Source organism: Chrysemys picta, chromosome 12 (genome assembly GCF_011386835.1).
Source record: "Chrysemys picta bellii isolate R12L10 chromosome 12, ASM1138683v2, whole genome shotgun sequence".
NCBI classification, from domain to species: Eukaryota; Metazoa; Chordata; order Testudines; family Emydidae; genus Chrysemys; species Chrysemys picta.
In genome coordinates this window covers 17,544,187-17,555,440 of record NC_088802.1, presented here as the reverse complement: position 1 = coordinate 17,555,440, position 11,254 = coordinate 17,544,187, and the positions used below count along the sequence as shown (strand labels likewise).

The window sequence follows — 11,254 nt, the reverse complement described above, 5'->3', positions numbered from 1 at the left end:
TTTTTGTGTGTTTCAAGTTCTGGATGAAAAGTCAAAAATGTCTATGGAACATTCAAGCAAAACATTTGTTCTTCATTTTAATCTGAGTTTTTTTGGGGGGGAGGAGAGCAGAGAGGAACATTTTCTAAACAGCTCTACCGTAACCCTTTCAGAGGAAAGATGGTGTTTTTTCTGGGTTTGAACAGTGCACAACATAATGTGGTGCCATCACTGCTGGGGCTTTTGGGCATTGGTCTTTTATGAATTAGAGAGAATGGACGACTGCAGGAACTTGATCAAATGGTGAATGCAGAAAAGCACGATCATAGCACTTATACTGATACATAAATCACAAGAATCATAACATCAAATGGAAGGAAACTGATCACAACTCCTTGTAGGGCACGTCTACATTACAAAATTAAGTAGGCCTAATTTACGTCGGCATATAGCTGCAGCAGTAATTACGTGGCTTGTGTATGTCTACACTTTGCTCCTTGTGTCAGCGGTGTGCGTCCTCACTGGGAGTGCTTGTATTGATTGTACTGGCACTGGGGGGCACAGTAAGCCGGCTTCTGAAAGCTAGTAACACTCAGTATGTCTCCACTGACACTGCATCAACCTAACTACATCGACCTTCACTCCACGCCTCTCATGGAAGTGGAGTTATTAAATCACTGTGGCAGGGCAGTTATTTTAGTTCCCTAGTCAGGTCAATGTCAACTACCTTGCATCAACCTAACTCTGCAGTGTAGACTAGGCCTCAGGCTCTTGTCAGACTGTCAAGAAGGCATCTGCAACCCTAATGGGGAAGCGGACCCTTTCTCACCCCACCCTACCCCCCAAAAATTGAAGCTGAAATAATAAATAAAGAAATTTTGAAATAATGGATGTATTTTCTGCTCTTCTCCTGTCTACTTTATTTACAGGGAATTAGGATGAAGTTAAAGAGGAGCTATAAGTGATCTTTATAAACTGGATGAGAGATATCCTAAGTTGATGAGAACACATTTGAGTGAGTCCAAGTGGAATCATGTACCCTTTCTCACGGACACACTCTGAGGTGGGCTCCTGCACCCCCAACCCGGAAGAAAGGGAAGATTTTCTCAGCAGCGAAAGAGGCCGAGCAGAAAGCGTAGAACGGTTTCACATTATCAGCATCGAAAAATTCCACCAGCCCCTCTTCATAGTTCAGAGAAACCCGAATCTTGTCAGGTTTCCTACTTAGGGAAAGGAGTGTCGTAGGACTAGTGAGAGCCCAGAGCTCACCCCACCACTGTCGCTCTACAGCCCAGATCCCCTCCTCAGGACTAAGGATCACTACTCCTTCCTTCCTCCTCACAGACTCTCTGGCCACCCCCACAGCCCAGCCTCCTTTGCTCCCAACTTCCACCCCCCAATAATGTCTCCCAGAGGTGAATCCCTCAGACGCCAGCACACACGGAGAATAACAAAATCCCTCATGATTGGCGAGCAGCTTCTCATCTGTGCCTTCCAGTCTGACTCTTTTCCGATCCTTCGACAAGATGAGGTAGGGATTTGCTGACTCTGGATCCAGGGTCACCCCCTCTGGAGAGAGTAAGAGAATCAGTGTGTTAGAGACAGAGCTCAGCCCTGGGGGAGGCTTTGATCGTATCAGTGACAGAATCTGCCCCAGCTGGAGAGTGAATCAATTTATCTCCTTTCTCTTGATTGTATATCTGAGGGAGGAAGGATGGCTGGATGATGAATAGATTTTAATTAATATTTTAAAATGATCACAAATGTTATCCAAACTTTTCATTTGCCAAAAAACAATTTTTGGATAAATTAAAAAAAAACAAAAAACTGACCATTTTTAAATAAAAAACGTTAAAAAAAATTCCTCAAAATCCTAAAAAAAGAAAAATGTTAAACACTTCAAAAGGAAAGCATTTTAAAAATATTTTTTGCAAAACTTTTTTTTCCCTTCCATTTTCCAACCAGGAGAGATCTGCCACTGTTCACACTTCTGCTTTCTCTGAAGCTGAGATCAGGGATCATTGCTGGATCCCCTCAGGTAAGAACAGTGGAAAGAACAGTATGATTATGCTGAAATGGGTATGTATACGGTCTTGAATTAAGAAGAAAAAAGAACCAAAGACCTCCTTAAAGCCAGGGGGTGTGCTGAGCTCACTCTGTTACCATCCATGGGAGGCGCAATCAAGCCCCTTTACATAGTAAAAACATCTGGAAACAAAGAAGGCCACAAATGCAGGAGAGGGCTAAGTTTCATGGTCTGAGGGGTTTCCTTTGTTGCAGAGGCTAGGAGTGTGTGAGTGTGAGTGTGTATATTACAGGGAGAAAGCCAGAGATGCAGTTGTGAGAGTGACCCTGAGAGGAAGCAGAGAGACCAGAGTCCCCATTCCACTAAGGGACACACAGCTTTACAACACCGAACTTTTAGGCACCTAGGAATCACCGTGAAAACAATGGGAACCCAAAATCCTGAGTGAGGCACCTAGGCTTCCTATGTGAATGGGGAGAGAGAGGCCCCTAAAGCTACATCGACATTACACACCACTGGCAGTAGGGTGCAGGGTCCGTGTACCCACACGCTGCAGTGAAAAGCATGCTGTATCGACACTGTGGTGTGTAGCTACATGTTTTAGTGAAAAGTTCTGGCCAGGTGGGGGCAACGGGGAAAGGCTCTGGCAGTGGACAGTTGTTGGAGACTTTTCCCACTGCCTCCCCACCAGAGCCTTTCCCCACTGTTTGTGGCAGGGAAAGGCTCCAGCAGCGACCTACAGAGGTGAAAGTCTCTGGCAGTGGGGAGGCAGCGGCACATTCTGGGAAAGGTTTTGCTTGGGCATGTAGACAGCCATGTAGGGTACATACCCACAGGGCACATGGGTGTTTTCACTTCCCTAAGCCGAGCCTCACCGTCTACAACTGCTATTTATACCCATGCTAGGGGGGCGTATAGCGTATGCTCTCTGCGCACGGCCACAAGAATACCGTGCAGGGTAGATGCACTTTAAGGAGGGGATTCACAAAAGCCGGCATGCTAGACAGGGAGCTGCCTAAACTAACTGGTGGGAGGGGTGTGTGCTAAGCCCCGTCCCATTCATGGAGATAATGCCTAAGTCTGGACAGCACGGAGGTGCCTGTCTCTGCTTGTGATCCATGAACCTGGGGGATGCAGGCACCTGAATGCCTGTCGTGCCTGGAGGGCCTGAGCTGGTAAATGTGCTCAGAGGCTGACTAGTTCAACACAAAACAGTGGGAGTGAGGAAAAATGCACATTCCTTTATAACCTTTAGTCCAGTGATTAGGGTGCTCACCTGGGCTATAGGCGACCTCTAACTCTGCCTGCTCAAGAGAAGGGATTAAAACAGGGATCTCCCATCTCTCAGGTAAGCGCTTTGGCCAACAGTGCCGGAACCTTGGTAGAGGGGGGACATCAGGCCCCGCCCCTTTCTGTGGCCCCACCCTTGCCCCTCCTCTTCCCCGTGTGGCCCCACCCCGCTCCATGGCCCTGCCCCCTGCTCCACCTCTTCCCCTCCCCCCCCCGAGGCCTTGCACCTTGTTCCTCCTCTTATCTCTGTAGCCTCCTCTTTGTGGCCCCACCCCACTCTATGGCCCCCACTCCCTGCTCCTCCTCTTCACCTAAAGTCCCGCCCCTCTCCATGGCCCCCACTCCCTGCTCCTCCTCTTCTCCCTGTTGCCTGGCCCCTCTCTGTGGCCCCCATCTCCATGCTCCTCTTCTCCCCCCTCCTCCTGTCCTCCCTGTGGCCCCACCTGCTTCCGTGGCCCCCACCCTCTGCCCCTCCTCTTCCCCCAAAGTCCCTCACCCATGCCACCTGAGCTGGGCCATGATAAGAACTCCCCATGGAGCTTGAGCCACTGTGGGGAGCCCTGGACCCTCCAACTGCCCTGGGCGGGGGGGAGGAGGTCTAAGAGAAGCCCCTGGCTTGTGTCCCCGTCCCAGCCCCCTTTTAAAGTCCCTTTCTCCTCACAGGTGGAGAGAGACTTGGACTGGAGGTTTTCCACATCCTGGGTGAGTACCCTAAGCACTGGCTGAAAGCTACAAGGTGCCTTTTCCCTCAGCTGTTCTACACAGAGCTAGGTGGCCTCTGAGCCACTAGAAAGGCTGTCGTCCCTGGCTCCTGGCTCGCACAGGGACTTAGGTGGGAGATAGGCACCTGGGTGCCTAGTGGGAGACAGCAATGTACCTGCCCAGAGGCAGAAACGTAGGCCCTTGGTGCCTATAGTTTTGCAGAGAAAGTCCCTGAGTTCTGACATCTCCATTCAGGTGGCAGCCAGGCAGGGGTTTTGTGGACCTGGGAGTTAGGTGCCTCAGTCTGGGCTTGTGGATCTGAGCCCGAACTCCCTGGGCACGCAGCTTGCTGGTGTGGCAGACCAAGGGATTTCTGAGAAAGGAAACTATCTGCAACAAAATGGCTGATGAAATTCAATGCTGATAGACGCAAAGTACTGCACACAGGAAAACGTAATCCCAACAAAAGGTTGGGGTCTAAATTAGCTGTTGCTACTCAAGAAAGAGATCTTGGAGTCATTGTGGATAGTTCTCTGACATAGGGTTGCTAACCCTCCAGGATTTTCCTGGAGTCTCCAGGAATTAAACTTTCATCTTAAATTAAAGATTATGTCATGTGATGAAATCTCCAGTAATACGTCCAACCAAAATGGTCAACCCTCCTCTGAAAACTTCTGCTCAGTGTGCAGCGGCAGTCAAAAAAGCAAACAGAATGTTAGGAACCCTTGGGGGGGATGGGATTTGGGCTTTGATAAAATATGAACATTTATTACCTGCTTCTGTAAGGCAGTCTCTCCACCCTGCAATCAATAAAAAGAAATGAGAACTCCTCTGAACGAACACTGAATTAGCAGGCAGCAATATTAAACAGAATTAAATGCAGGGAGTGGAAAGGGGGAAACACTTATAAGTAAATCTGGTCAAAAATGTGTTTGAAAACTTTTCCTGCAAAAAATATTTAATTGAAATGATAATTTTTAGAAGAAAAATTATGATTCTTATGGTGGGGGGAGGGGAACCTCTTTTTCTGTGGGGAAATTTCAAAAAAATAAATGTAAATCAACATTTAGAAATGAGAATTTGTGTTTCATTTCAAATTAAAATATCAGTTTTCAGTTAATTTTCCCATTTAAACAAACAAAACCTTACTTTGTGCCTAAATGTCCATTTGAAATGATATTTTTCATTTTTTAGAACTTTCTGGTTCCATTATTATTATTTTTTTAATATTTTGACTTTTGGGGGGAAACTAATTTTCAAAGAGCAAAATGTCCAGCACATCTTCCAAACATCTCTAGTGATAAGTTCTAGTAAAAAGTTACCATGAAATAATGTCAGAAATACGTATACAGTACATGAGCAATTCTCTTTCAAAGGTTACACATTTAATAGCGAGTTTACAGAAATTTCCAACTACTAATATTTATTTCTACATTATCATCATACTTAACCTGGAGATACACTAAAGTTATCTTTAAAACAAAAAACAAAACAAAACAAATAACCCCTTTTATTAAAGGTCTAATGCTTCACTCACTGATGTCCATGACAAATCCTCAATTGTTACCTATGGACCCAATTCCAAATCTCATGAGAGAGAAGGGAAAGACCCTGGCTTTGTATCCAACCCACTTGGAGAAGGTCTGAACCCATTATCATTATTTCCAAAGATTTGAAATAACAACAGGAAATAAAGTTACTAATATTAATATTTTGATAACATGCTTTAAGCATTTATTTTATCTTTGATTTATTGAAATATAAACTTTCCATCTTCTGTGTCTGATGTCCTTACTAGAAAGTAAAGATTCAGGCCCATGCAAAATTTTGGCATGCACTTACGTGCCAATTGCCTTCAATGGGACAAAAAAAACCATGCCTAAAGTTAAGCATGTGTTTAAGGGCTGCCCTAAATAGGGAGACACTTAAATACTTGCATAAAACTTTCCTGAATCAGGCTCTTAGATTTTCCCTTCATTGTATATGTTATATCTCATGCCTTTATTACATTAAATTGTCTGTCAGTACCAAGATTAAGGCTGATGGGTCATTTCTATTCAACCTTCCTGGTTTTAGTCTCTCACAACATTTTTTTTTTAAAGTTTCCTTTCAAAGTGAAATTCCACATATTTAATATTAACCCACCCCACAACACCTTTTAAAAATTAAATTAAAAACCAAATGAAACAAAAAAAACCCCAAAACAAGCAACCACCACCCCCTCCCCCCCAATACAACTGTGTGCAAAAGATTGTGAAAGGTGAGGGAATAACACTTACTAAGTTCTGCAGCCTTCTTCTCTAAAAAAATAAGCAGAAATAAATACACTATTATTATTACATTTCTTTTCCCCAGTAAAAAGACTATGCCCTTTATGGTCAAAATTTACCCATGGGGCTTCAAACCTCCCCCAGGGACTGCACTGGGGTACGCTGGCAGAGTGGCCAAACAAGGTGCCTGTGCGTCCACTACATGCAAGATAAAGTGACTCTGCTCTGAATGCAAATAGGCATGTGCAAAAGGTGGGGCAGACCCAGAATGGGGTCCCAGATCTCTTGGCTCCCGGACCCACAAAACCGGTGCACAGTGAAAATGGTCATTGTTTGGGTTCCTGAGTTTTAACATGTCCAGCATGATCCACCCTGTGCCTGATTTTCAGAAGAGCTCAGCATCTACAGTAACCTTTGACTCCAGCTGGAATTGGGATTCCTCAGATCTTAAAACCAGGCTCCAGGAGTCTCAGAGTGTGTCTTCATTGCAGAGTTAACTTGAATGATTGGTACTTGGGTCTGAGCATCTAGGTTAACCTAGGCCAGGTCTGTGGCTGCTCTGCAAACACATACTCGGAAAGTTACTGGGTCTTCACTACCGTCACACTCACCCTTGTGCAATACTAGGGTTTCTGGGGACATATCCCAGGGTTCTTTGGGCTATGCTAAGCTGAGTCATTCTACGATTCTTTTCCAGTGATTTTTGGGAGAACTTGTCTGTCCTTCTGGGCACCCAGGGGAATTGTGGGAAGGAACTGGAGGACCATCAGAATTCTAGTGATTTAGCCTGAGCCCTCACTGTATTACCAGCCTGAGTGAAAGCACAGCCCGAGCTGGGTGAGCTAGCCTGGGTGGAAAGGACCACTGAACTCAGGCCAGAGGGCTGTGTGTGTGAATGGAAGATGGGGCTAGGAGCAACAGCTGAGTGAAAGCCAGGGCTAATTCTGAAGTCAGGACATACCCTTGGATTCATTACACAAAAACAGAGGCAATTCAAATCAGTGATGACATGTGACAACTTGGGCCTTATCCGTGTTGCATATTGCCACTTTATACAACTGTATTTTGGTTCTGCACATTAGATCTCAGCTGCGAAGTCCAATAAACTAAATTTTAAGTTTCTCCTTTGTTTTGTTCTTAAGAAATGGTAAAAGAAAAAAAATGGAGCTTGGATGAACATTCCCATATTTAGGATGCTGTAAATTGGAACCCTTTGTTCAAATCACTTCCAATTTTGCAGAACAAAAATCACACACGGCTCTAGGGCTATAATTTTTTTGTGTTGATATCACTGTTTTGGGATTGTAGAGAGGGGAACAAAACCAGACTTTGCAATAATCTGAAAATAAAGTAACAACCTTAACTATGGAGTCATCACCATCACTGTATAACATTAAAACATCTTTTTATTTATTTATTACGAGAATGTCTCTTTATAGTTTATTTCCTAATTTAATGTATTACCTTTTGTTTTCAAGAGATAAATTAAGAGGCCAATAAAAAAAACCTGAATAACCAGGATCGTGCACAGAATGGCGATCCAGGGAGATTTCGTCGGGAAAAAGAGTTCTGGAAAAAAAAATTGAATTGACATTACTTTGGAAGCAAGGACAAAGGTCAAATGGTTTTTATTACAAATATATACATTTACAGCAGAATTTGGGTTAGACGAGGAATCAGAGATGGCCCTGTTTACACTGTGAAAGTGATCAGAAACTGACTTAAAAATGATCTTGGTTAGAACCATTTTAACAGTGATATATGGTATCAGTGAGTAAGTTGGCTTGGCTTGATTCACTGCTGAGATATTGTTCAATGCTGTGATATCACATATAATAATTAATTATAGTTGAAGGGAACAGTTTTTGACAAACAACCCATAAGATAAAAATTACCCACACAGAAAACTTTGCTAAAGTGAAGAATCCAGACACATATCAATGGTTTGAGTCTATACTACCTTTATATATAAAAAAAAACCATTAGACTTAAAAAGACTTAACTATCTTACCTGCAAATTTCCAGTTTTCCAAAAATGTGGATTTCTTGTAATTTAATCTTAACTATGAATTTCTTGGCTTCTAATTTTCCCCCCAGAATTTTAGAGTTCTTAAAAGGCAACATTCTCAAATTACTACTATTAATACTAACAACATAAGACAATTATAACAGTGTAACATAAACAGTGGGAAAATGTGAGAAAAAAAACCACGATTGAGGAACACACAGAAATATCAAAGAAAGAAACATGAGACACTGAGAGGAATGAAAAATTAGAAAGCATGAGGATTAAATGGGGGTGCATGGATTGTAGATGAAATGACAAACCACTCTCTGACTGCCTACTGGAAAAAATTAACAAATATTTGAAGAACAGATGCCCAAGATGGATGGTGACAGAGAGAAAAGAAAGAAGAAAGCAAGAAAGCTGCAGTGATCCTCAGAGTTACAGGCTGATCATGTGTTTACCAACAGCCTGGAAACTTCTATAATGACACTTCTGGCAAAGCAGATTTGGATACTTCTAATTTGCAGTGGAATGCTGCATCCTGAGCAAGAAAACTGCACAGCAAACATGAAAAGGATGCAAAACCACCTGATGCTGAACAGAAGGGTCACAAAGGATGCAGAACAGAAAGAAGAAAAAGCTAGAGAGGTATGATTAGTGTTGCCTAATCTTTTTAATGGTTAATAATACTTGTATTGGTTGCCAGTTGATCTGATTAATAGACTGAGGGCAAGAGGATTCTTGTCCCAGAATCAGGCTACACTGAACTCAAACTAACGAGTTCAATATCTTTTACGGATCCTCAAGGTGTAGGGTGAAGACACACACACTGTGGGCAAAGCAAAGCTTTAGAGATTTTTATTAAAATCAATAAGAAAGCCAGAAAATTGGGAAACAAGAAAAAAACTCCTAGTAATACATAGAGTAATGAATGTTAATCAAGATATGGAGAGGATTTACATCCAATGATGTAATGGAGGAAAAGTCTCTCTGTGTGTGTGGAGGAAGTAACGGACAATGAAGAATACAACATCAAAATATATGAGGAGTCAGCTGGAATAACAACAGGTGTGGGAAATAGACAGCAACATTATCATCATACACTAGGGACCATGACTGTGGATTGAGGGCTGCCAGTCAGTTTCACCCCAAATATCCAGCAAATAGTTAAGAATAATAAATACGTTCCTAGAAATCAGGACAGTTCATGAATGATTCAATTCCCTTGGAAGGTTTAAACTGGCAATGAACATTTATTCTGACCAGTTAAACTGGTTTTATTCAGTACACGGAGATGGGAAACCACACCACTCCACATCCTCCTGTAGTGGAGCGGCTGCCCCACTCCAGCAGAACAGGGGTTAAAAGCAGCCCTGGAGAGGGCTGTGGCTGGGATGAAAGGAGTGAGAGCAGCTGAGGGAGTAGCTGACCACAGGTGTGGCCAGCTCAGTCAGGTCCAGCTGGCCCTGATAAGGGGCTGGGGGGCAGGAGCTGGAGGAGTCTGACTCCAGCCTTGGAGTGGGAAGGACCTGGCTGCCTGGGAGCTCAGGGTATCTGGAGCAGAGCAGTGCTGGGGAAGGGCAAGAGGAGCTGGGGAGCTCCTGCCTGGCAACTCTCCAGGCTGAGGCACTGTTAAGGCCTAAGCAGCTACTGGGGCTGCAGAGGTGCAGCCTGGGGATAGGCAGAGGCAGCTGGTCCCACCCCCTTGTGGATGATGAGTGGCCATTACAGACTGCAGTCTGCCCCAGAGAAAGGGGGCTAGATGACGACTGGCAGTAGCCACTGAGGCAAGGTGGGAATAGGGGGAAGGGGTTCCCCTAGGAGGAAGACCCAGAGTGTGGGGCGGCACCCCAAGGTAAGAGTCACCAGGTCCAGGAGGGACATGGGGCCTGAGGCAGGCGAGACACCGGCCAGCAGAGGGTGTGCCGAGAGCTGGAATTGAGCTAATTCCCGAGGTAACCGGCAGAAGGCGCTGCTGTACAGACTGGAAATACTGCTCTACCTGCCATAATCACGGTGTGTCAGTGGCCCGCACCTTCCAGATACAGACCCACTCTTAGTGAATCCACGCCACATAATCTGCGTAGGCTGTTTGCATTGATCAAACCTGAAGGCACCTGAATGCACAGTTAATATAATCTTACAAGTTCTTCTCCTTGGATTGAGAACTCTGTTCAGTCTTTCAAGACACGCTTTAATGTCATTGAAGGGCCAAAATCCATGTGCTGTTTATGTAAAAACCTGATACAGGCTATGTCAGCTCTTTTTACAGGCCCAGAAAACAGTGAACAATATTAGCTAAGAGAAGCAGAACAAACAAGAGACAACCTTGCCTTTTACTAAAATAGGCATGGTCAGCAAAACGCCAGATGGGAGCAGTAATTGGCACTCTTAGCTGAAGCTGCAAACAGACCAAAGGAATGAAAGGGGCCCTGTGTCTGGGTCTGTGTCCACTCCTCTGCAAGAGGAGGTTGCCATGCTCTCCCCACACACCAACCTTGAGTTCATGGAAGAGGATCAAGCATGTCAGTATGAGATATGACCTCCTCCCTTTTCCCTCCCAGATACCAGTGTGTGCCTTTAGAAACACAAATGAGCAACATGAAAGACAATTTCTACTGCCATGTACTTTTCAATGTCTTTTTGCTTTAACCTCCAGGTATGCACCTGTTGGACAATCAGAACGGCTATTTCATTCCTATGACCCCAAATCAGAATTCAACATATATATTTTATACTAATACACTTTATACATTGTTTAAAGAAAAACACCTGTGTACTAATTGTATGTTACTTGTTAACCTGAAACCATGGGAGGAGACATTATGTAATCTTTAGACTACTGTGCTTATCTTGTCTTGCTGCTAGACCTATCCAGGGGCTCGGGACCACCCACCTTGTCACTTCCCTCCGCCCATGAAAAAACCTATGTAATCCATTGTAATCAATTGTTTGGCAGTGTCTCTGAGCCTGATAAGC

The 11,254-nt window shown here is 44.2% G+C and overlaps 1 protein-coding gene across 1 annotated transcript in view; it reads right to left on the bottom strand.

Annotated features, from left to right (window-relative positions):
• Window positions 1-11,254, bottom strand: part of LOC101932414 (butyrophilin subfamily 1 member A1-like) — a 33,868-nt gene continuing 22,614 nt past the window's right edge. The window contains exons 5-8 of the mRNA XM_065563244.1: window positions 7,732-7,836; window positions 6,277-6,297; window positions 4,771-4,797; window positions 1-1,548 (exon numbers count right to left, since the gene is read on the bottom strand). Of these exons, the coding sequence (XP_065419316.1) occupies window positions 1,025-1,548; window positions 4,771-4,797; window positions 6,277-6,297; window positions 7,732-7,836 (677 nt within the window). The 3' untranslated portion in view covers window positions 1-1,024. The remainder of the gene's footprint in view (window positions 1,549-4,770; window positions 4,798-6,276; window positions 6,298-7,731; window positions 7,837-11,254) is intronic.